Source organism: Thamnophis sirtalis, unplaced genomic scaffold, assembly GCF_051295495.1.
Source record: "Thamnophis sirtalis isolate CommonGarterSnake01/CBP01778 unplaced genomic scaffold, rThaSir2_p1.2 scaffold_9, whole genome shotgun sequence".
NCBI classification, from domain to species: Eukaryota; Metazoa; Chordata; class Lepidosauria; order Squamata; family Natricidae; genus Thamnophis; species Thamnophis sirtalis.
The window spans coordinates 69,267,326-69,294,363 of record NW_028261389.1 but is presented as its reverse complement, the minus strand read 5'-3'; the positions used below and the strand labels follow the sequence as shown (position 1 = coordinate 69,294,363).

The following is a 27,038-nucleotide window of genomic DNA, read 5'->3' as shown; positions in this document are numbered from 1 at the left end:
ATATTATATTATATTATATTATATTATATTATATTATATTATATTATATTATATTATATTATATTATATTATTATTATATTATTATGTCATTGTCTCTTTTTTATATACACTGAGAGCATCTGCACCAAAGACAAATGCCTTGTGTATCCAATCACACTTGGCTAATAAAGAATTCTAGGCTAGGCTAGGCTAGGCTAGGCTAGGCTAGGCTAGGCTATTATTCTATTCTGTTCTTCTTTCACTCTGTTTTCAAAGAGGAAACAGTTTTACTCTGCTGGATGACTCATTGCCAGACAGTCTTCAGGTCTCCCCCCCCCCCCCCGAAGCTGAGATTTCATTGTCCATGACTGGGATGACGGCATCAAAGCCTTGTTCTGTAGGCCAGAGAAAAGGTCACGTTATCTTTGACCGAATCAAAGATAAAACACATAAAATGTTTTTTTTTCCAGTTTTTAATTGAAGTTAATCCTTCACACATAATTATACTTCAATAAAAATATATTTGGGCATATCACACCGTGACACTTGAATTTAGCCACTCTTTTTGGACCAACACCGCCAAAGGCCACCGATATTACAGGAATCTTATTCCCGCTCCAAACTGAACTCCATCACATATTCTGGAAAAGCAAAGGAAAAAAAGAGTTAGGAATGATATCCTCTTTTCCCCAATAAATTCAAAACATATAAATGTGTGTGTGCGTCAGCATAACTCTGGAACGCCTTGAGCAATTTCAACCAAACTCGGTACACAGATGCCCTCCAAAGAGCCACGGTTCTTAAGCTAGGTGGCAACTCACAGCAGACATATTTGTGACCCCAGGAAAATCCTACTTTCTAGCCATATGGTCAAAAAAAAGTCTGCAAAAAGAACCTGTGGTGTTCGCCTTCCCTGGGTTTCTAAATGGATGCACATGACTTACTCTCTGGAAACAAATATTATGCGGGTAAGACACTCCTAACATCCCTCAGGGTGTGTGTTCTGTTATGATACAGCCTGTTGTGCCTTAAAATGGTTTCTACTATACAGCGCATTAGAGTTGCTATGGTAATACTTCACAGTACTCCACAAGGGGGCTCCCTCTGGTAAGGGGGAAAATCCAACATTAGAAATTACATTTGGTCTGTATATGTTCCTTCTATAAATAAATACCGGGGCAACACCGGCTAATCACCTAGTTTCCAATAATAACAAAAAAATTTTTTGTTCTAAGACAGCTCAAAACTCCAGGAAAAATAACAAAACAAAACAAAACAAAAGGGCTTAATCGTGAAGTCAGTTTTTAATACAATCGGGTATATAGGTTTATTTTGTGATTCAATGTCTATTTCCTAGGGCTATTAAGTTTCACCTTTCCAACATCTAGAACTAAATAAAAATAAATGTTTTAAATCTAAAAATCTAAAGGCAGCGGGTGCTTCCAATAAACAGGACACAAACATGTCTTACTCTCTGGAAACAAATACTATGCGGGTAAGACATTCCTTTTATCAATCTCTCTAATGTATCAAAGGAGTCCATTTATTATTATTGTTTCCTGAAGGCAACTTCGTGTCTGAAAATGGTTTGGAATGTGCAAAACACACCAGGTTGTGATCCTGAACGGCTCATTCTTTTACTTTTAAGAATGATGGCATGCTCTTTAGAATCACCGAAAAAGAACCAATTCAATATATCTCCTATATAACCTGCGGACTTAGTAATCTAAACAGATCATGATAATGATAGGTTCAGTGCTATACTTTCTGCGGCAAGTTAAGGAGCATTTTTCTCTGCTACAGCACACTTTCTCCTCTCGAGGCCCAATTCTGATTTTAGGCCAAATGGAAAAGAACAACAACCAACCAAAAATCTAATTCCTTTTAGCCCAGGGCAGGGGTTAGCAACCTGCAGCTCTGGAGCCGCATGTGGCTCTTTCATTCCTCTGCTGCGGCTCCCTATTGCCAGTCGGCACCACAATTTTAAGAGGAGCTTCCGGTTGGGGGGAAGGGGAGGACACGCCAGGGGACTCTATGGCAAGGGGCGGGTTTTCCGGTCAGCTCCACAATTGATAGGGCTTTCAGTTAGAAAACAGGTAGAGGAAAAAGCATGCCACGCTAGGAAGAGACTCCGTGGTGGATGGACAGGACTTCCGGTCGGCTCCAGAATTAATGGAGGGGCTTCCGGTTAGGACCTTTGTGGCTCTTTGAATGTTTAAGGTTGTTGAATGTTTAAGGTTGCCGACCCCTGGCCCAGCTATTGAATTAGAAACACGCTCTTTGAAGTTGTAAACAGATGTTTTGACCATTCCAGAAATGTTTGCACCCAGGTGTTTTCTACTTGGAAGTGGGATTATTGTCTTGAAGCCTGACGGGGCTTTGCGGTTATGTTCTGAGCTGCAGCGACCGAACACAAACCAACCAACGTACCTATCTCCACTTTGTACTCCCATCGGGATGCAGTAGTTGAGTTCCAGTCGTGCAATGTTGCCAAGCCTCAGGACTATGCCAGCCCCGTAAGACCACCGGATGCACTCGGCCAGTTTTTGAAGGTGAGCCCTTGGTCCTTCCCCTGAGAAGAAAAAGGAAGGTGGGAAGACTAGCAGCAGACACTGGCACAACCAATGCAGCTTGCAGAGCCTACGTAGCTCCCCGCATTGCTGCATTTTGCACCACAGAAGCTTCTGAGCGTTCAAGGCCAGCCCCAGGTACAGCGCATTGCAGTAGTCTGGCCCTTACCATAATTAAGGTTGCAGAGATTGCCAGCATTGAGGAAGAAGTGCGTCCGAAAAAGATCTCCAAAACCGCCTTGACCTGGCCGAAAAGGAAGAGGGGTGTAGAGATGCAGACCCCCAGCCCAGTAAGCCTCTCCTCCAAGGTAATCACCTAAAATCGCAGAAAAATAATTGCCAGATTACAAATCCAAGAGACATTTTTCAAAGCAGAGTCGTCTTCATCTGAAAGAAAAATTCACAGTTACTCTGCAGGTATTTCTCTCACAAGAAATGCAGTGAAACATTTCAGGCAGAGTTATATACCTTAGCAGCAACGCAATTATAGCCAATGGAGAATATACTAAATTGCTAGATAGGAAGCTGTAAAAAAAAGAAAAAAAACTAAAACAGCAACAGAAGCTGTACTGAGCACTTTTTGTCAGCCAGTTACAAATCCATCTGGTGATGGGTTCCCCCACAAAACCGCGGTAGACAAAAGCGCGCTCGACGAAAGCGCGTACGTGACGTCATCACAGCGCGACAAAAACATCGCGCTGTGAGCGGTAAATTTAAAATTAAAGCGAAAACCTTACCCTAACCCCCCAAACCTAACCCCAAACCTAACCCTAAACCTAACCCTTAACCTAACGCTAACCCTTAACCTAATGCTAAACCTAACCCTAACGCTTAACGTAACCCTAAACCTAACCCTAACCCTTAACCTAACCCTAACCCTAACCCTAACCCTAACCCTTACCTTTATGTGAATCGGCTTGCTTTAATTTTATTTTAATTTCAATTTAATTTATTTTAAAAAAATTTCGTCGCACTGCTGATGACGTCAGGTACACGCTTTCATCGAGCGCGGTTTTGTCTACTGCGGTTTTGACAGGTCATGCTGGTGATGATATTGTCTATCCCACATTTTTCTAGCTTACCAAGAAGTAGTTTGTGGTCTACTTTGTCAAATGCCTTACCGAAATCTAAGTATACTATGTCCATAGCATTTCACTGGTCTGCTAATTTAATCCCTTTGTCAAAGAATGAAATAAGGTTAAATATATTTAGATAGAAATTAAATCTCCCATCTAAAGTAAATTACAATATTCTGATACAGACATAACTAGGATGAAAGTGACAATGTCCAGTGCATTGTATGCCAAGTAATTTCGCAACTGACACACCAACCAAAAACTCTGCAAAAGCCACCTTAGTCCACTTGCTCTGTAAGCAGAACTTGGGAGGGAACCCCAATTGTGATTGTGCTCTTGGGGAGCACAACAGCGTCTCCATCTTCTTTCAATTAGATCCTGTTTGTCTATATCCCTATCCTGGTAGACTCCAGAGCGTGGTTTCCATTCCTTCTGCCAACAAGCCAGGATGGGGGTTTATAGTCTGTAAGTTGCTCAATTGTTAAGCAACCTTTCAACAAGAATTGCTTGATCTCTAACACGAATGCAAAGTAACGGGTTAAAGAAACGCATACCTTCGCTTTGAGGTCCAATACTGTACATGCTGAATCCACGTACACTTGTGGGGCCACCAAGATAAAATCTAAAGGAAAAGTGGAGAGAGAAAAGAAAAATTCAAGAAAGGGAAGTATCTATCTATATTATAAACCACTAAGCGAATAATTGCAACTTGAACATTTTACAGTGTAATATGCTTCATGTATTCTTAGATACCAATCTCTGTGATTCTGAGATTTTTTTCCCCACTGTATATTTGCAGCAAAATACTGCAATAAACCCAGGGCCCTGCCTTAAACAGAGGGAATCTTTCTGATTAACAACTGAAATTGAATTAGTATATTCATGTTACTACTAATAAAAATAGTATTGTCTACAAGCAACAGCATGGTGGAGCAGCAACAACAGTGCATTAGAAGATCTGCAAGAAATACGGTTTGCCTATCAGGTGGGACCATAAAATAGAGAACTGGTGGGACCATAAAATAGAGCAAGTAATAGAAAATGAAAAAGTCCTCTGGGACTTTAGAATTCAAACAGACGGGCATCTGCCACATTACGTCCCAGACAAAACAACTGTCAATAAGAAAGGCAAAAAAGTCTGGATAGTGGATGTGGCAGTACCTGGAGACAGCAGAATACAAGAGAAAGCACCCAACCCCTTCAAACCCCGCAAACATGATTATTCTGTTAAGTGTTGCAGAAATTGAGTGGCCAGTGGCCAGTGAAGTTGGCAGCAGAGTCGGATAGTGAAGAGGTTGGGGAGGAACATGGGCCAGTCCTGGTGGGCTGAGGGGAGCTCAGAGGAGGGCTCTGCATCAGAGGCAGAGAGGGAGCTAGACAGCAGTGAGGCAGAGGAACAGCTGGAGTCTGTTCCCAGTGTGCGCATGCGCAGAGCTGCCAGAAGACAAGAACAACTAAGAAAGCAGGGTTGACTTGGGAGCAAAGTCATACCTTGGAGGTGATTGGCTCCTTTCCAGGGGTGGGTTTCAGGCGGTTCGCGGCGGTCCCCGCGAACCGGTTGGTCGGCGAACCCAGAAGTAAGTAACTTCCGGGAACGCCGAAGGGTCCACCTGCCCGCCCGCATTTCTTACCCGGTTTTGACGAGTTCTGCGCTTCCACGCATGCACAGGACGCATACAGCGCCTGCGTGATCCTCCAGGAGCAGCTGGAGCATCGCACAGACGCTAGTACGCATGCGTGCACTGCGCGCGTGCACGAGGACGCCGCCGGCCCCGTTCCAACCAAACCGGTTGGAACGGGACGAGAAACCCACCCCTGCTCCTTCCATAGGAAACAAAAAAGGAACGAATGGGGAGTGGGCTTTTGCAGGGACCAATTCGTTCATTCGGTCGTTTTAAGAGTGGAAAGCTCTCTTTGTGACTGTAAGAGCCTCTGTGCCAAGTGTTGCCTTGCCCTGCATTTGGAAACTAGTTATCTGGCAGTTCTACAAGCAAGCTAAGGTTCGTGTTGATAAATATTCCTCTGGGAGACTGTTTGCCAAGCCTTGCTGACTGTGAATGAAAGGAATTCACAGTCGTGTAAATAAAAGAGGTTTTGCCGGGACCAAGACTCTGCTTCATGCTTTTTAAGGAAGCCTAGGTCAGAACAAGTATATCTGGCTATGGCAAAAGCAAGCAAAGGTAATACCAATAGTAATAGGCACTATTGGATGCAATCCCAAAGCAACTGGAACACCATCTGAATACTACTGGCATTGGCAAATCATCATCCGTCAATTGCAAAAGGCAGCTTTACTTAGAACAGCTTACATCCTGCAACAATACCTTTAACACCACAAACATCCATCTTATTTCAGATCCTTGGGAAGAACTCCATAGGTAGACAAAAATGTCAAATTGAGTATGAAAATCTGGCTGACTGGGCGATGAACCATAATAATGCAATGATGCTATCAGTGCTAAGAAAGTTGGATCAATCAATCACCAAATGTAAAATTATCTAGAGCCTGCACAGGACATTATTCAGAATTTCACAGTTAATTGAGTGAAACATTCTTCTGTTAAAATAAAGCAAATGTATTTCATATTTTATAAATGGCAACAACTTTTATAATCCGATTATTGCAGATTAACTGGATTCCTGGAACAAGTCCATCTACTTATTTTATTAAGACAAACTGTTTTTAAACCGTTGACTGGCAAAAATGTAACAGAAACTTCATATTCTTCTGTACAGTAGGAAAAAAAACTCCATTAAGACTAATAGTTATGATCCATTGCTAAACCATTATATATAAACTACTTTAATCCATTATAAGTACAATCATAATGCAACTTGGAATTTCCATCATAAATCATGACTGTGGTAAGTGAGCGGTACTGATTTAATGGCTGGGCATCATCCATGGTTTCAGTCTCAGGAACCTCTAAATTGAATTCTGGGAGTTGAAGCCCACACATCTGAAATTCGCTGAAGCTGAAGAACACTGATTTAGGTAGTGCTGACCAATAGCAAACTCCTACATTACACTAAATGGAGGAATAAGTTCTGTGGACCTCAACTGGAAGGGCGTACGAAATATGTGAAGGGAATTTTACAAAGTGTGCTGCCTGTAATGAAGGGAGAATAAATCTAATCCAAAGCATACCAATCAGCCTGTTCTGACCGAGACTTCCCAAGAGCATGAAGCAAACTCCGACAAAAACCCCTTTCATTAATTTATTGTGAATTCTGCTCATTCACATCTAGCAAAATCTCTCAAGGGAGAAATTACAGCCACAGACCTTATCCAGCGTGGAGAGCTGCCAGGCCGATATCTGCACAACTTGGCAAGGAAGTCTCAGTCACAAACCAATTAAGCGAACTATTATCTCCTGCAAACTCCACTCCCCTTTCGCTCCTCTTTTATTTCCTCTGGGAGGGGCCATTCATCGTCCATCTGTGGCCTTACTCCCAAGTCGACCCCTGCTCTTTAGCTGTTCCCTTTGTCTGGCAACTCTGTGCATGCGCACACTGGGAACAGGCTCCCGCTGTTCATCTGCCTCACTGATGTCTGACTCTGAAGGCAGCTGATAACTGGTATATGGCCCTGGCCCCCCTCTCTGCCTCTGACACAGAGCCTTCATCAGAGCCTTCCCCAGACTCCAGGACTGGCCCATGTTCCTCCCCAACCTCCCCACTGTCCGAATCTGCTGCCAGCTCCTCTGGCCACTGGCGGGCCCCAACACAGCCCTACATACCTGTCGGCAATACTTGATGGTTTGTCTCCGATGGGAAGCAACATTCCACCCCAAAGAGAAGCTGAGAGAACCTTCAGAAAAACAGAAATCTCTTAAATGGAAGCCGTTTATTCAGAATGTGTAAAAAAAATAAAACATTTGATGAAACTGACTTTTTTTGAGCACACACACTTTTCTTAATAAAACGTTTTCATTGCAGAAAAGCATTTTCAGTGCATTTCAAAGAATGGAGCTAAGATGAAACATCTGCACCTGTACTCTCCAAATGTCAACCCTGGAGATCATTTTTTTCTTGAATTCTTCAGGATTGCCACATTTAGTGCTGTGGGAAACTGGGAGGGGCAGGAATTGCATGGAGTCGCAGGGATATCTAGCCATAATAACATTACTTTCTCAGAGAGTCAAGGACATTCGGTCTGCACCTGGCGTGGTGTGACGGCGTGGCGCCTCCAGTTGGGCGGGTGCACTGATTGAACCATGTGATGGACATGTGGGTGCTGGGCAGGGGCTTGGAACTTCCACTTGGGTGGAGAAAACCTGGAAGCTTTCAGATTTGGGTTTTCCAAGATGTGCCCATAGGACATCTCTAATAAAATGGAACTTTGAGGAAACTCAAGTCTTGGATTCTTTCGTTGGGGGGGAGGGGGGGTGTTACCTGGATCCTTGACATCAAAAGCCAGATCGTCCTAGGGAGATGGAGGCAGGATAAAAAGCTGGAGGTCCCTGTTGACCACTTTCAAAAGTCAGTCAAAACAGAAGCATACATCGTTTCCTTGACCATCCTGTACACCACCACTTTGAATTGGTTTCAAATAGGTTTCTCAACTTCATGAAAGTATCTAAGCTTTATCCCATGCAAACGTTTTAGTTCTCTCCAACCTTCCACCACGATATTACCAAATACTTCTGAAACTGATTTAGGTTTCAGAAGAGTTTGTGACAAGGAGTGGCTGCTGTCCAAGAACCAATGACTGAAATCTCTCCTACCTCACACTGACTCATGACTTCCCCAAAATAATAACATCTCTATGGTTCCCCACTTTGAAAAAGCTTGTCAGCATAAGCCAATGTCTTAAATGTAGCAGCTTTAAGATGAATGGACTTCAATTCCCAGAATCAACTCGCTTGCTGACTGGTGAATTTTGGGACTTGAAGTCCACCCGTCTTAAAGCTGCCAAAGTTGAGAAATGCTGGCATAAGCAAGGAACTGGTTTTACACTGGCCTGTTCATTCAGTGCTATACATTATGGAATTCAATATTTTTAAAATAGAAATAAATATTCTAAATATACTATGTCATGACTGTCAGCTGCCACTTCAATGCTTGCTTGTGCTTCCTTACTATTCAGGGACGGACTATTCCCTACTATTCAGTGCCATGAACTAAGGGGTGGGGGGAAAGCAAAGGGGAAAACGAAAGCAAATGCTCTATTTCAGTGTTTCTCAACCTTGGCAACTTGAAGATGTCCGGACTTCAACTCCCAGAATTCCCCAGCCAGCATTCGCTGGCTGGGGAATTCTAGGAGTTGAAGTCCAGACATCTTCAAGTTGCCAAGGTTGAGAAACACTGCTCTATTTCTTCGAGACGCTGCTTCAAAGTCATCTGGCATGCCGCCTGCATCCTACGCTTGACCGTTATGAAAACATCCTGCCGGAATCTGACAGGGGGCGGACAATGGAAGGGTAACTAAAGGAGAAAAAGGTTGAAGGGATTTTGAAGAGTAATTCACAGTTCTGGCTATATGCATTTCTGCGATACAGTTGCCTTCTAAAAAAATAATACCTTTCCCAACAAAAAATGGAGCCAAGGATCACTTCTATTTAGGAGTTTAAGTGGCGGCAGGTCTGACAGTGACATTCCAAACGAATGATGAAGGCAAAGTCATTTCCTGCCAGGAACAATGTGTGAAAGGCTGAAGTGGAATTCTTACCGAGTCCCATAAGAGGCGCTTGTTTAACTGAAGTTCAAAATCCTCCTTCAGAAAGCTCACATCGCCACCAGTGTATCCAGCAAGCTCCTGGGAAAAAAAAGGAGGGAGGTTGGTGGAGGGGGAATTCAGAGACAATAAACTGGGTGCCCAATACTCTAGATTTTAAACTAACAAATTAAGTGCTGCTATAAACGAAAAGGACATTATTGCAAAAACTGCTCAACTGTGCCAAGCTACATGATTGATGTAGAGGGGAGAATTCATGCTGCATACCTTGCATTGCAGATAGTATGCAGAGTATGATAGAATCATACAGCTGAAGGTACTTTAGAGATGTGGAGACTCTAGAAAGAGTACAGAGAAGAGCAACAAGGATGATGAGGGGACTGGAGACTAACACATATGAAGAACGGCTGCAGGAACTGGGTATGTCTAGTTTAATGAAAAGAAGGACTACGGGAGACATGATAGCAGTGTTCCAATATCTCAGGGGCTGCCACAAAGAAGAGGGGGTCAAACTATTCTCCAAGGCACCTGAGTGTAGAACAAGAAGCAATGGGTGGCAGCTTCGACCCTTTGGAACGATCTCCCGTGGAGATTCGTACCCTCACCACCCTTCAGACCTTTCGCACAGCCCTCAAAAGACCTGGCTATCCCGTCAGGCCTGGGGTTAAAGATTATAATCAATCCCCGCCCGAATGATGAATGTTGCTTTATTCTTTTAATTATGTATTGTCCTATATGTCATTGTATGTTTCCCCTTCCTATATAAGTTGTAAGCCGCCCTGAGTCCCCTCAGGGAAAAGGGCGGCCTATAAATAAACTTAAACTACAAACTACAAACTACTAATCAAGGAGAGAAGCAACTTAGAACTGAGGAGAAATTTCCTGACAGTTAGAACAATTCATCAGTGGAACAGAAGTTGCCTCCAGAAGTTGTGAAAGCCCCAACACTGGAAGTCTTTAAGAAGATGTTGGATAGCCATTTGTCTGAAAAACTATAGGGTTTCCTGCCTAGGCAGGGGGTTGGACTAGAAGACCTCCAAGGTCCCTTCCAACTCTGCTATTGTATTGTATTGTATGTTACCTAGTTTGGGTAATGAAAGGTCTACAAGAACATTTGGGCATCAGAGTCTAAAATGTGCACTGACAGACTGGAGTTCAGAGAAGGGGCTGGAAACCAAGCCTTCTAGGAATGGTTGAAGGATGTGGATATGTTTAGCCTTCAAAAAAAGAAACCCAAAGGGAAATGTATTAAGCCTTCAGATAACTTGAAATGTATTAAGCCTTCACTTCAACCCTGAGCTACAAATATTCTCCTTTATTTGTACAGGACACAGAACAAAATTACTTCCTGTGATCTAAAGCCTTTCTTCTTTTAATGCACCGCAAGATAACATTGGCCTTTTTAGCCACTGCACCACAGTGCTGGCTCAGGTTTAATTTGTGGTTGACACGGGTTCACCATTGCCCTTTTTCACAGGCTACTGCCAGATCTGTATAGTGGTAAAGCATCAGGCTAGAAACTGGGGGACCGTGAGTTCTAGTTCCCACCTGAGGCACAAGCCAACTTGGGTGACCTTGGGTCAATCACTTTATTTCAGCTCTAGGAAGAGGCAAAGGCAAACTGCTTTTGAGACCTTGGCAAGAATATTTCAGGGGTTTTTCCAGCAATTGCCAGAAATCAATACTGACTTGACAGGACCAAAAAAATCCCTCAACCCTTGTCAGATTCCATCTCTCCCTTCGCTATTTGGATTTTCCACGTTTTTTTACCCAAATGCATTATTTTTCTCCATATTACAATGAAACTTAGTTAATTAAGTATTAATACCTGATTTATCTTCAGCAAAGCTCCTCGTTTAGGCAAGATTGAAGAGTTTCGAGAATCAATTACCATGGCATGCTACAAACAAGAAACAAAATATGAACGTTGATAAGGCAGCATTAAATGCTAACCTTGTGGGTTGAGAAAACAGTGCTTGGAATCTATTATTCTTTATTTCAATGTTAGAGAGCTTCAAAAGGAAAATAAAACAGAGATTCTCTGGCAGTTTGAAACTAAATGTCTCCATAATTCTGCAGAACTAGTAGATTTGAATTCTTGTTAAGAATGGGCAACATTCATCTTTTTTTAAAATGATTTTTATTTATACATTTTTTTCTTCTTTAAATTACACAAGTGCTTAATAAACAATGCATTGTCTACAGGGCGGGGCATAACCTTTTCCTAGGGGGTCACAGCAACACTTGTAATAACAACACAAATAATTCATACACCATTCGAAAGCCCATCAAAAGCTGAGTTTATTGACACGATTTAATAGTCAGTATGACCACCATTAGCCCTTCGAACAGCATTCAAACGAGGTGGATAAGAACACAACAAATCTTCAAACAGTTCCGTTCGATTTTCCAGATTTTCCAGAGGGCGGGGCATAACCTTTTCCTAGGGGGTCACAGCAAGATCGACAGCAGTTTACAACTTCCGCGACACCTCATTTTAAAGCCCATAAAAAACTGAATTGAATGAGCTATTAAATGTTAAATTTGTTTCGGTTGAAACTTTGAGAATGAATTTGGAAACTGTGTTGAAAAATCTGGAAAATCGAACGGAACTGTTTGAAGATTTGTTGTGTTCTTATCCACCTCGTTTGAATGCTGTTCGAAGGGCTAATGGTGGTCATACTGACTATTAAATCGTGTCAATAAACTCAGTTTTTGATGGGCTTTCGAATGGTGTATGAATTATTTGTGTTGTTATTACAAGTGTTGCTGTGACCCCCTAGGAAAAGGTTATGCCCCGCCCTGTAGATCCATGATGGCAAATCTATGGCATGCATGCCACAGGTGGCACACAGGGCACTCTCTGCAGGCAGGCCAGTCATTGCCCCAGCCTAGCCCCACCGCGCATCCGCGCACAGCTCCCAAGTCAGCTGGTCTTCGGGACATTGCTGCACATGTGGGGCGGGGTGCATGCGGGGGACGTGCTTGCGCGAGGCATGCTCACATTGCATTATGGGGCCTTGTGCAGTGCCCCTGCGCCCTATTTTGGCTTCCAGGTTGGTGCAGGAGGCCTTCCAGGCCCAAAATGGGGCACCTGCACCAGCCTGGAAGCCAAAAATGGGAGGAGGGGCAGAGCATATGCATGGGGGGGGAGCAGGGAGGGGTCATGCGTGCATGCACGGGGTGGGGTGGGGTCATGTGTCCCTGTGCGGGAGTTGCATTATGGGTGTGGGCGCGTGCATGTGCTATCGGCAGGCAACAAAAAAAGGTTAGCCATCACTGGTCTAGATCAATTTGTTATACAGAGTATTTATAAACTAGTAATAAAAATATCCCGTTTTCCCCGGAAATATGACTTACCCTGAAAGTAAGTCCTAGCTTGATTTTTATACATGTGCCCAATATAAGCTCTACCCCAAAATAAGTCCTAATTAAGATCCCGCCCACTCCAGAGTGCATGGGCAAAAATTAAGGTAGGGTGGGGACAGAGGTGGGTTCCTACCAGTTCGCACCTATTTGGTAGAACCGGTTCGTCAAATCTACCGAACCGGTTAGAAGAGGTTCCATCAGTGGACCCGGAAAGCAGGCCACACCTACAGAAGAGGCTCCAAACTTTTTTGAAACCCACCACTGGTCCTTGGATATGATTATTCTACACTATCATGCTCATATTTATAAAACTCAGTGGCTCTGTGAAAGGTAAGGATGACTACTGCGTTTGTGGTGCAATCGGAACATTGCGTGTGTTGAAGTTGTTTTAACGCAAACCAAAGATGCCTTTTAAAAAACAAGTTTACATCATATTCTTATGCATGCCAGTGCTGTGTGTGAGGTAATTTAAGGTGGTTCTGACAAGTGTCGTCGGCATCTTCATATCCGGTCACATGGGCGGCAAGCCACTCCCATCCGGTCACATGGGCGGCAAGCCACTCCCACAAAGGAGGCCACACCCACAGAGTAGGTTCGAACAATTTTTGAAACCCACCACTGGGTGGGGATGTGGGGGGGTGGAGTTGCCCTACTACTTACTTTCAGACAGTTATATCCAAGCCTCGCACTCCCCAACACCTGCCTTGCTGGCCCATTTCTTCTGCAGCTGGCAAGGCTTTCCTGAAGGCTTCTATAGCTGATAACAAAGCTCCGGATCGATCCAGAGCTCTGTGATCGGCTGCAGAGGCCTTCAGGGAAGCCTTGCTGGCCGCAGAAGTAGTTCCTGAAGGTCTCAGGAAAAAGAGGCTGGGGGTGATGTGCACAAGTGAGGTTAGTCAGTGGATGATATTCCCCGAAAATAAGACCAGGTGCCTTTTTGGTGGCAAATAAATAAATTAATAAGGCAGAGTCTTATTTTCGGGGAAACGCGGTAATAATTATAATAAAATACCTATGGACAACATTCATCTTATTAACCTTTTTTTCAGCACTAAAATGTCCATTTCATTTACCATACTAAACAGGCATCACTTGGCAAACTGCATTACTTTAAAAGTCCATGTTCAAATTTTTTTAAAAAAAATCTTACAGATACGGAAGACTTGAGGGAGTGTCCACTTTCTTCTCGGACAGAAAACGAGGCCGTTCTCGCAAGGCAGCCCAGTTCTCTCCAGACGGTTTCCCATTTCAGGGTGTGGTTGGTTTTCCAGATAGGGAACTTGGAAAGAAAGGGGGAAAAAATGCAAACTTTGGATGAGGAAAAATGCTACATGTTTTCTCCATCTTCCCTTTTATTTGCTTGTGGGACTAAATGTGGAGAAGATTGAATTCATATAATAAAACATGCATTCACGTACACGAAGTGAAATGTGTTATCAAAAAATCAGCAAAATTATAAAAAGTCACACAGCGGTAAAACATTTACTGGTCATGTTTGCATAATCTACAGCACAGGTAGTCCTCAACTTACAACAGTTCATTTAGCGACGGTTCAAAGTTAGAACGGCACTGAAAAAAAGTGACTTTTTTCGTACTTACCACCTTTACAGCATCCCCTTGGTCATGTGATCACAATTTGGATGCTCAGCAACTGGCTCATATTTATGACAGTGGCAGTGTCCCGGGGTCACGTGATCACCTTTTGCGACCTTCTGACAAGCAAAGTCAATGGGGAAGCCAGATTCATTTTACAACCATTTTATTAATGTAACAACTGCAGTGGTTCACTTAACAAATCTGGCAAGGTCGTAAAATGGGGCAAACTTCACTCAACAAATGTCTCACTGAGCAACAGAAATTTTGGGCTCAACTGTGGTCGTAAGTTGAAGACTACCTGTTTATCAGTGTTCCTCAACCTTTGCAACTTTAAGTTGTGTGCACTTCAACGCCCAGAATTCTGAAGATCTAGCACAGGGGTGTCCAAACTTGGGAACTTTAAGACTTGTGGGCTGGCTGGGGAATTCTGGGAGTTGAAGTCTACAAGTCTTAAAGTTCCCCAAGTTTGGACACCCCCTGATCTAGCACAACCAATAAAATGCAGAAGATGCCAGCTAATGTTTTGTTTTTTAAATCTGAAACCAAAGACACTAGTTTCATAAAAGCCTGGGAATAAGGTCCAACTGGATGGCCAATCTCTACGTTGGGGGGAAGATGGCTCAGCTGAGATGGACTACTAGATACTGTGAGGTTATCTCAGCCTCCTGCTGTCAGAGTTGCCAATATAGCCATAGGATGAACTTCATTTGTGAAAAGTAGAGGTATCAGTCGTGTCTAGCAGCTCTCCCTGAAATGAGGGGCAGGATGTTGAGATACAAGCCATGCCTTGCTAATGTCAAGAAGCGGTGCAGGTACAAAAAATGATCAACGCCTAACCCCATCCCAGTTTGTTGCAACACAGCAGGTAAACAATGCAGTGACCCAGGAACAGGAAATGTGGTCTGTCAGCTGTCTGCAAGATTCTTTGCAATCTACTTAAAAGCTCACTGAAAAGAGCTTGATGTGGGACATGCAGAAGACAGGGCAGTCACCAGAGAAGCACTGATGTTAGGGCCGTGCAGCACCAAATTGGTGCTTCAGAACCCATGGGAACACAAATATAGCATCTGCCCTCCACCCCTTAAAAAGGCTGCACCTTTTCCCAGGGCGAGAATCTCAGGAAAAGTAGAAGCTGCCTCAAACAATGGCAGACAGACGTTTGTTCTGCTAACTCTACACCACTGGCTTCCCCAGTTATTCACCATCCTTCACTAGCTGGTACACAACATGGCTCTATTTTACCTACATTGACTTCGGTTGATATTCCTCTGTCGGTTTCACGTAGAGAACTCCAAGGAAATTGTCCAGTTACTTTGTACACATTGAGAGAAATGCTGGAAACAAACAAGATAAACAATTTTTAAAAAAAATAAAAAACCTGCAACAAAATCCCAACATAGACTTGAGAAGGACAGAACACTTCTATTCCATTTGTTTCTATGAAGGATTTGACCCCAGAGAACAAAATGTACTATTGCATTTTGAAAGTTGCATTTTTTTGGTACTTTTGGTACTTTTAAGGTTAGGGTTAAAAGAAAAAAGCTTATAGATTTAAAAAAAAAGTAGCCAACAATTTAATGCTTAGTAATCTTTCGCATCTCGTGAAATATTAACAGCTGAGATATTTGTATTCATTTTAATCTGGGGCACAACTATTTGAAGACTGTGCTGGTGTAATAAAAACCAAGCTCGTATTAGCAAAAGAAATGTTTTTTCATCATGGAAGAAACAGGAAGTTTATAAGACAGGATGTAAGCAACAGAACGTATGCTAAGATTGTGAGAAAGGAAATCCAAAGTATCTGGAAGATACCAGGAAGGTAATATAACAGCTTTTACCCCCCACACAAGATTCTTCCCTGTCTATAATCTGTCTATTGCTCAAATCTATGATAGTGATTAGATAGGATCCAGACTGCAAATAAAAAAAGAAAAAGAAAAGAACCACTCATAGGATGCAGAATGCAGACTCAAATTATCTTGCCAGATTTTACTATCATAATGGTATAACATTGGTCTTCATGAATAATAAGAAAGAGCAGCTATATAATTCTACATCCGTTTGTTCCTTTCCAAGTTCACTAATGTCGGAAAACAACTTCGTTCAAAATAAGTTACAATATAATCTCGACATAGGAACTTAAAATGTAGAAAATTAATCCCACACGGCGGATGTGTAACTGTTGGAAGGAAAACTCCCTTGGCCAAAGCTAAATATTTAAGAGAGAATTCTGAGCTTGATTTTCAGAAAGACGGGCATGTATTCACGGGTTCTACATATAACTGGGCACCACCATCTTCTACCCATGCCTATACTGGAGAATTAAGAGCAATCAGATTGTTTCCTCAGTGTCTGGTGCCAATGTGCAAAGAAGTGAATAGTAAGAAAATGTGAGGTGGGAACTTTAGAGACTCTAAAATGTATGCCCATAGCATTCACGTACTTTAAAAGTCTTACTTTCTTTCAAAGTGACCAGGCTGTGGTTTGAAGACGGAGAGACCGTATGACGTTTCCTTGGTGCCATAGGAGAACTGGAATGTCACCTTCTCGGCACGCCCCAAAATATTAGGCAGTTTGAGTCCAAGGACCTGTAGTACACGATAGATGGTAAAATGGTTGGTGGCTCATACTGACACACTCTTTACCATTAGCTTCTCGATCAGCTTTTTAAAACTTTCATTCTCCTTGCAATCTTGAAAAGCCAAGTCTTCAGTTCTTAACATTAAAAGGTAAATGCAAAGGTTCTCCTCGCATATATGTGCCACTTGTTCCCGACTCTAGGGGGCAGTCCTCATTTCTGTTTCAAAGCCAAAGAGCCAGTGCTCTCTGAAGACATCTCCGTGGTCATATGGCCAGCATGACTAAATGCCGAAGGCGCACGGAACGCTGTTACCATCCCACCAAATAGGTGGATCCTATTTTTCTACTTGCATTTTTTACATGCTTTCAAACTGCTAGGTTGACAGAAGCTGGGACAAGTGACTAGGGATTCGGACCACTGAACTGCCAACCTTCTGATCGACAAGCTCAGCATCTTGACCACTGAGCCACCGCATCCCTTCTTAACACTAATCGATCCATATTTTGTTATGATCAACAAGAAAAGTAGCTATCTTCCTTCCAGACAATAAAAGAAACCACTTCTTGTTCTCTTAATCTAAAATAAAGGTGAAGGTTTTCCCCTTTTCAGGCATGTTCAACTCTAGGGAGTGGTGCTCATCTCTGTTTCTTACTTTAGTCTAAGGTGGACTAATCTAAAAGCGTAGAACTCATATTCCTAAGTAATTACAGAATACAATACAATACAATGCAATGCAATGCAATGCAATGCAATACAATTGCAGAGTTGGAAGGGACCTTGGAGATCTTCTAGTCCAATTCCCTGCCTAGGCAGGAAACCCTATACTGGTTCAGACAAATGGCTATCCAGCATCTTCTTAAAGACGTCCAGTGTTGGGGCATTCACAACTTCTGGAGGCAAGTTTTTCCACTGATTAATTATGGCAACCCTGAGATATTGGAACACTGCTATCATGTCTCCCGTAGTCCTTCTTTTCATTAAACTAGACATACCCAGTTCCTGCAACCGTTCTCAGGTGTTTTAGTCTCCAGTCCCTTAATCATTTTTGTTGCTCTTCTCTGCACTTTCTAAAGTCTAAACATGGTTTTTTTACATCTCTGACGACAAAAACTGAATGCAGTTTCCAAGTGTGGCTTTACCAAGGCATTATAAAGTGGTATTAACACTTCACGTGATCTTGATTCTATCCCTCTGTTTATGTAGCCTAGAACTATGTTGGCTTTTTGGGCAGCTGCTGCACACAGCTGGCTCATATTTAAATGGTTGTCCACTAGGACTCCAAGATCCCTCTCACAGTTACTACAATTGAGGAAGGTGCCACCTATACTGTAAGCAGCACAAATGGGCCGTGTACAATTGGAAGACTATTTCAATCGTGTTTCTATTTAGATGGCCTAGTTATCATGTTTCAGAGCTGACCCTCGGCAAAAAAACCAATGATGCAAGACCTACCATGCTTCCTTCGTTGTTGCCAACCATGGTGTTGTAACTTCCAGTTAGTCTTCTCAGTTCTGTTACATCAAAGGTGACGTCTAACCCATTTGGAAGAGCATTGTCACCTAAAGACACAAACACACACACAGGTGCATTTATTAGTCAAGCCAACAGGGCTGACCCCCTGGCCGAAAATAGCAATAGCAATAGCAATAGCAATAGCAGTCGACTTATATACCGCTTCTTAGGGCTTTCAGGCCTCTCTAAGCGGTTTACAGAGAGTCAGCATATTGCCCCCAACAATCTGGGTCCTCATTTTACCCACCTCGGAAGGATGGAAGGCTGAGTCAACCCTGAGCCGGTGAGATTTGAACCGCTGAACTGCTGATCTAGCAGTAGCCTGCAGTGCTGCATTTAACCACTGCGCCACCTTGGATATGTACACTTATGCAATAGCAATAGTTAGACTTATATACCGCTTCATAGGGCTTTCAGCCCTCTCTAAGCGGTTTACAGAGTCAGCATATTGCCCCCAACAACAATCCGGGTCCTCATTTTACCCACCTCGGAAGGATGGAAGGCTGAGTCACCCTTGAGCCTGGTGGGATTTGAACAGCCGAACTGCTGAACTGCAGTCAGCTGAAGTAGCCTGCAGTGCTGCATTTAACCACTGCGCCACCTTGGCTCTTACTTATGAACAGTAAGATAGATTCAGATTGAGTTACACAGAATTTTTGAGCATCAAAACTGGGCAAACTAGGTGTGATTTACTTATCGGTGATACCCCAGGCTTGGCGCGCGAGGGCCAGACTGGCACCGAAGAGACCCAGGCTGAAGTTTCCTTCATTTCAATTGGGAAAGCTAAGGACTTCCAGATGCCTGACCCCTTCCATCCCCAGCTCTAGTCCTGTACTAGCTGGGAGCTGAGGGTCAAAAACTCCACGGCCCATACCCAATTTCCCACTCTAGTATAGGCAGTCTGATTCCAAGTACAATGTCAGGCATGGAATCTATCTTTGGCCTTTTGGATTTCAGGCCTGGCACACTTTCTACTGTGGGAGAATGGGAAGGGGGAATTATAGGGAGCTGGGTGATGTGTAGCCATAACAACATTCTTTCTTGAAAGTCAAGGTCACTTTTGTTCCTGCACCTGGCCGGGTGTGGATGGAAGGAATCTGCCTTCGTGGCAGTGGAAGACTGGACCATGTGATGGACTTGTCAGAAGGTCACCAAAGCGAATCATATAACCACTGCAACCGTCGTAAAGATGAATCAGTTGTCAAGCATCCAAGTGTAAATCACATGACCATGGGGATGCTGCAATGGTCGTACATGTGAAAAATGGTCATAAATCACTTTTCCCAGTACCATTTTAACTTTGAATGGCTACTAAATGAACTTCTGTTAAGTCAAGAATTACCCTGTACTACAATAATTTCAAAGAAAGTTCTAAAACTGATCTTTTTAAGGGACGTTTTTTTAATATAACAATTTAAAACTAATTTGGACTAAAACTAAACCAGACTTCAGAACAAGTAAAGGTAAAGGTTCCCCTCGCACATATGTCCTAGTTGTTCCTGACTCTAGGGGGCGTTGCTCATCTCTGTTTCTAAGCCAAAGAGCCAGCGCTATCCGAAGATGTCTCTGTGGTCATGTGGCTGTTATGACTAAATGCCGAAGGCGCAGGGAATGCTGTTACCTTCATACCAAAGGTGGTTCCTATTTTTCTACTTGCATTTTTACATGCTTTCGAACTGCTAGGTTGGCAGAAGCTGGAACAAGTAACGGGAGCTCACTCCGTTACGCAGTGCTAGGGATTCGAACCGCCGAACTGCCGACCTTTCTGATCGGCAAGCTCAGTATCCTAGCCACTGAGCCAACGCATCCCTTTTCAGAACAAGTAACACCTAAATACACAATGGCAACGAGAAAGATTATTGGACTTGATAAAACAGACCTGCAAGCAGTATCCAAACTCCAGCTACGACAGGAGACTAGCCCTTCCTTGCTTCCCTATTGCTCTCCTTCTGCATGCTAACTCCTGCAAATGCAGGATGAAGTCTGCCATTGCTTCAATCCTCAGCAGAGAGATGTGCCAATACCCCCAAGCCTCCATCTCCACAATGGGAAGAAAAGTTTTCAGAAGGGCGGACTCATCCCTTAATCTGGGTTTAGCGGGGATTAGTGGAATTAGCTGGGCCTTGCTATTGTGTAGAAGCTGCACTCTTCCTTTTTATTTCACTTGACTTTCGTTTATAAATTTGGTCCAAAATTGGCAATTTAAAAGATTTAACTATAAACAGATAAAAGGGGAAAACAGCACTGTAATCAGGATAGAAGTATCATTATTGTAGGGAGCGCAATTTTTTTTTTTTTTTTTGGCAATTTAAGTGTATGTTGAAAAAGCAAATCACTTTTACTTTACTTTTAATCACAGTCTTCTGTAATAAACGGACCACAAAGCCCAAGGTCAAAAATGTTGGATGTGCTACTGATCCACATTTTATAACTGTTTTGTCTTTTTGTAACTGTTTTTGTCTACGAGAACCTTTCAAAGCTCTCCATGCAGGGAGCAGTACAACAGCCCATAGCTTCAAATGATTTGATTTGGATTTGATTTGATTTCAGCTGATGAGAAGAGAGCCAAAGGTGCTTTTTTCAAGAGGCAACTGGACTTTCTGGTTTTTCTTTGAAGACATTTCACTTCTCATCCAAGAAGCTTCTTCAGCTAATCAAGGAGAGAAGCAGCCTGGAAGTAAGGAGAAATTTCCCTAACAGTGAGAGCAATTAACCAGTGGAAAGGCTCGCCTTCGGAAATTGTGGGTGCTCTTATCACTGAATGTTTTTAAGAAACGTCTGGACAGCCATAGGGTCTCCTGCTTGAGCAGGGGGTTGGACTAGAAGACCTCCAAGGTCCCTTCCAACTCTGTTATTCTGTTATTATTACCTTGACATGTATCGATCAGTACATCGACTTGTCTGAATATTCCTAGGCGGAGGAGCTTTTCACGAGCTTCATGTGATTTCCTCATCACCTTCAAAATATAAAAGTCATAATCAAATTATTACAAATGTTTCCAATACCAAAATGATAAATCAACACCCATTCCTTTGGTGCCAATTAATACAACTCACTCAATGAGCTGTGCATTTTCATGAAAAAAATTGAATTTTCTAAGTACTGTACTTGAACCTTTACAAAATTAGATTTTAATTCCTTTGGATTACATGTTATGTACTTATCCTTTCACTAAAAAAAAATTAACCAACTCCCCAGAGATACTTTACTGTCTTGAAAATCAATTCCTTTTCTCAGATATGTGCACAGGTACGTATTTGAGTAATTTACTGATCCAGATTTCAAGGTCAGATGTAGAATTTCTACTGCCTTTGGAGGGGTATGAAAAGATCACCGCAACATGGAAAAGCTACACAAAGAAACTGCCATTAACTATGGAATGTTCATATAATTTAATGAAAATATGCCTAAAATGCCTGTGGCAATTCATTTCATACTCTCATCAGAGGGCTGAGTTTGTGATAATTCATACTGAAAAGCCTTGCATACTATTATGTCACAAGTAACCCTTGAAATTCGTACATCTGTATCCATTAAAAAAAATCAGTGTCTTTCCACCATCCCAAATTGATACTCAAAACCTGCTTCCAAAATACTAAAAACTTTTTAGTAAAGTTTTGCGAGATTATTTGGGCACAGAAGTTGAGCAGTCATATTTCTAAATTTCTATGGAATTAAATAAAGATGCTAATATAACGTAGTTGTTGAAATTTTTGGATAGCGTGTTAAGGAATTTTAGCACTCACATCAATCAGGTTTTTAGCTTTGAAAACTTCACCGATTTCATACATGATAATATCATCTTTAGTTCTTCCAAGTCCTTCAAAGTGTATATGCTGAACAACCACCTAAAAAGCAAAGTAAGAAGTATTAAATAATGGGCAAATATTAGAAATTGCATTAGTAGATATGATGATTCCATCAGCATAAAGATTTTGTCACAGATTTTGTGAAGAAATGTGTTCAATATTAAACAGATCCTCTACCACCTAAAAGTTAGGAGCATCTAGACCAGGGATGTCAAACTCACATCATCACAGCACATCTTGTGATGTATCCGGACTCCCCCCCCCCCCTTCGCTAAACCAGGAATAGGCATGGCCAGCACATGACGCATCCAGCAGGCGTGCTGGGAGTTTGACATCCCTAACCTAGACTAAGCAATTCTTGCCGAGAAGACCAATATTTTTAATTCCTCCAAGTTCTTCAAAACTGAAGCCCAGGATTTTATTTTGATAAGTCAGATCAAACAAATGTCTCCCCTAAACAAACTCATTAAATACATCCTCTTGGTTTTCCTTGTATGTTCCCCAAAAAAGAGAATTGTATCCTTCTGTTTAAGATTTTTTACTTTTTTAAAAAAAAAATACTTAACTACATTTGACCACCTGAATTTATGCAAAGTATCACATAAAAAGACAAGTTTATTTCTAAATATGTCAGGCACAGTTGTTCCAAAGATGTATCACTTGTAACAGTAATCATTTTTATTGCATACAGTACAATGCTCTATATTGGTGGCCCCTAACCTTTTTGGTACCAGGGACCAATTTGATGGAAGACTTATTTTTTCCACAAACTGGGTGAGGGCAGGTGGAGTTCACAGTAGAGTTTGTTCCCCTTAGGAGAATCTAATGCCTGATGAACTGAAGTGGAGCTGAGGCGATAAGGCCAACGCTGGGGAGCAGTTGCAAATACAGATGAAGCTTCATTTGCTGACTCGCTGCTCACCACAGCTGTGCAGCCCAGTTTCTAACAGGGAATGGACCAGTACTGGTCCGTGGCCCGGGTGTTGGAGACCCCTGCTCTACATAATCAAGGGGAAGGCAGGGAATCTTTATACTTACATCTTTATTTTCAAGAATTTCTTGTTTAGTTTCTGGTTCAACCTCCACAAGCTCTGCTTCTTCACCTACACCACCAAAATCAGGACCACTCGTGGGAAGAGGCTCCAAACTCTGAAAATGCAGATTCAGTAGTTTATAATCGATCAGATAAACTACTAGATTATTAGATGATCTGTTTCTTCACCTACACACCACCTACACAATAGCTACAGACCCATCACATTCCGGACATAAATTGTTTCAACTTCTACCTTCAAAACGACGCTATAGGGCACGGCACACCAGAACAACTAGACACAAGGACAGTTTTTCCCCGAAGGCCATCGCTCTGCTAAACTAATTCCCACAACACTGTCAAATAATTTATTAAGACTGTATTACTATTATTCTTCTCTTCCTTCCTAGTATCAATCTCTTCCCACTTATGACTATAACCATGTTGCTTGTATCTTTATGGTTTATATTGTTTTTGTTTCCTAATACAATTTGATAGCTTATTAGTAACCTTGACTATCAAGTGTTGTATCTTTTTATTCTTGATTAATGTATTTTATTCTTCTTATGTACCATGAGGGCTTATGCACCAAAGACAAATTCCTTCTCTGTCCAATCACACTTGGCCAATAAAAAATTCTATTCTACTCTACCCTACCCTCTATTCTACTTCCAAAAACAAATGTTTTAATTAGGTGCCATCACTATCCCTTTACACTGGAAACAAAAGTAAGTGAGATAATGTTGTATTCATGCCCAGTACTCTTCAACATCTTCATCAATGATTTGGATGAGGGAATAAATGGGGAACTCATCAAATTTGCAGGTGACACCAAGCTGGCAGGAATAGCCAACACTCCAGAAGACAGGCTTAAGATACAGAAGGATCTTGACCAATTTGAACATTGAGCACTATCTAATAAAATGAAATTCAATGGTGAAAAGAGTAAGGTTCTACATTTAGGCAAGAAAAAAGAAATGCACAGGTACAGTATATGTGGTACCTTGCTCAACAGTAGTAACTGTGAGAGGGATCTTGGAGTCCTAGTGGACAACCATTTAAATATGAGCCACCAGTGTGCAGCAGCTGCCAAAAAAACCAACACAGTTCTAGGCTGCATAAACAGAGGGATAGAATCAAGATCACGTGAAGTGTTAATACCACTTTATAATGCCTTGGTAAGGCCACATTTGGAATACTGCATTCAGTTTTGGTCACCACGATGTAGAAAAGATGTGGAGACTCTAGAAAGAGTGCAGAAAAGAGCAACAAAGATAATTAGGGGACTGGAGACTAAAACATATGAAGAACAGTTGCAGGAACTGGGTATGTCTAGTTTAATGAAAAGAAGGACTAGGGGAGACATGATAGCAGTGTTCCAAAATCTCAGGGGCTGCCACAAAGAAGGGGGAGTCAAGCTATTCTCCAAGGCACCTGAGGGCAGAACAAGAAGCAATGGGTGGAAACTAATCAAGGAGAGAAGCAACTTAGAACTGAGGAGAAATTTCCTGACAGTTAGAACAATTGATCAGTGGAACAGAAGTTGCCTCCAGAAGTTGTGAAAGCCCAAACACTGGAAGTCTTTAAGATGATGTTGGATAGGTGTGCATCAGTAAATATTAGCAGTGGAGGTGTCTACAGATAAGCCCTGGGTAACACCATGAAGGGCAATTAAGTTATCGCTTGGGGCATCAAAGTATCTTCCCCTAGCTGTCATCTCCTTACTTCCTTCATTGCCACAATCAACTTTAGTTTTCAGCATTTATTGAGTCTTAACGTCTTGCCTTTTTCAATTATGACAATTTTAAAATGAATGGACTTCAACTTCCAGAATACCTCAGCTAGCATGGATGGGGAATATTTGCTCATCAGGTCAGGATAAACTTAATGGACCCACCAGAGTCCAGAGTGAGTAACCCATGAACTGTCTTATACAGGTAGTCCCCAACCTACAACAGCAATGGAGCCCAAAATTTCCGTTGTTAAGTGAGATTTGTTAAAAGAGTTTGGCCCCATTGTACGACTTTCCTTGCCACAGCTGTTAAGTGAATCACGGCAGTTGATAAGGGTGGAGTACTGCAGGCCACTTTAGCTGACTGTGATCTGCAGTTCAGCGGTTCAAATCTCACCGGCTCAAGGTCGACCCATCCTTCTGAGGTGGGTGAAATGAGGACCCGGATTGTTGTTGGGGGCAAGTTGCTGACTCAATTTGCTAAAAAATTTGTAAACCGCTTAGAGAGGGCTGAAAGCCCTATGAAGCGGTATATAAGTCTAATAAAATAAAATAAAATAAAATCTGGCGTCCCCATTGGGTTTGCTTGTCAGAGGGCCGCAAAAGGTGATCATGTGACACAGCAACGGTCGTTAAGTATAAACCAGTTGCCAAGCCTCTGAATTTCGACCACCTGAACATGGGGATGCTTCAAAGGTTGTAACTATGGAAAATGACCATAAGTCATTCTTATCAGTGCCGTTGTAACTTTGAACGGTCACTAAATGAATTGTTGTTAAGACGAGGACTACTTGTATTGGGCCCGCCAGAATCTTCAGTGGGTAACTCACAAACTGTCTGATATTGGATGCCAATCTCAGAAAGCTTCTCAGTGCAGTGGTTCCCAAACTTGGCAACTTTAAGACTTGTGGACTTCAACTCCCAGAATTCTCCAGCCAGCTCTGCTGGCTGGAGAATTCTGGGAGTTGAAGTCCTCAAGTCTTAAAGTTGCCAAGTTTGGGAACCACTGTCTTAGTGGGACCAGTCAAGAATAAAATCATTTTTTCTATAGCCTGATAGCATCTTTTTGTTATCTAATCAATACATGGGGGGGGGGGCGGCATAGGCACGCGCGCACACACACACACACACACACACACACAAGCAAGCATTGGCTAAAAATGAGAGCCAATCTGAGGAGGAATGAAGGCAGATAGGTTAGAAGCCAGGAAACTCTTGAGTTTTGGGGCTGGTCCTGCCTCTCAGTCCACGCAAGGTCATCGTTGCAGGAGAAACGAGGGCAGGGAGGACAAGGCGCTCTGCTTAGGCTGCCCAAAATGCAGGTAGTCCTCGACGTACGACTACAACCGAGCCCAACCTCTCTGTTGCTAAGTGAGACACTTGCTAAGCGGGCTTGGCCTCGCTTTACCACCTTCCTTGCCGCAGCTGTTCAGTGAATCACAGCGGTTGCTAAGTTAGTAACGCAGTTGAATCTGGCTTCCCTGTTGACTTTGCTTGTCGGAAGGTCGCAAAAAGGGGATCAGGGGTCCTCGGGACATAGCAACGGTCGTATATCTGAGTCAGCGGCCAAGCCTCTGAGTTTTGATCACCCAACCGTGAGGCCGCTGCCAAAGGATTAAGAAAAAACGGTCCCAAGTCACATTTTTTTTCAGTGTCGCTGTGGACAGTCACTAAACAAGCTGCCGTAAGTCGAGGACTGCCTATAAAGACGCCTGTAAATCCAACGACAAATGCCATCAATGGACCCAAACGCCATATTGGGTGTGGGGTGTCTTTTTCCACTTTATTTAAAGCAGGAAAGGACTGAACTGCAACCCAATTATCTCCCACTAACATGGGGAGGAGGGGGCTCTTCCAAGCCTCCCTCCTTTTGCTGGGACACCCGAGGTTGGTCCGAAGCCACCCACCGTCCCCGGAGCGGCCTAAGCGTAGAGGCACTCTGCACACGCCCAGAAGACCACCGTCGGCCGGTGCCCCCCCCCAAATGCCCCCTCTCCCGCCAAGGTCAGCCGGGCGAGCTCCCTACCCGCGCGTGCACCGTCCCCATGGCCTCCGCCTGGAAAGCGCGCCGCTCCGCCTCCCGCGCATGCGCAGCGGCCGCC

General features: G+C 42.8%; 1 protein-coding gene across 1 annotated transcript; it reads right to left on the bottom strand.

The window, feature by feature from the left end:
- Window positions 1-435: 435 nt before the first annotated feature.
- Window positions 436-27,038, bottom strand: SAMM50 (SAMM50 sorting and assembly machinery component). The gene is made up of 15 exons (XM_087722210.1): window positions 26,963-27,038; window positions 23,210-23,320; window positions 22,109-22,210; window positions 21,231-21,318; window positions 18,302-18,408; window positions 16,726-16,856; window positions 15,515-15,602; window positions 13,823-13,951; window positions 11,132-11,203; window positions 9,298-9,384; window positions 7,367-7,437; window positions 4,181-4,248; window positions 2,720-2,866; window positions 2,411-2,552; window positions 436-621 (listed from the first exon to the last, which is right to left on the bottom strand). The coding sequence occupies exons 1-15, from the start codon at window positions 26,981-26,983 to the stop codon at window positions 576-578; spliced, it is 1,410 nt and encodes a 469-aa protein (XP_087578336.1). The 5' UTR covers window positions 26,984-27,038; the 3' UTR covers window positions 436-575.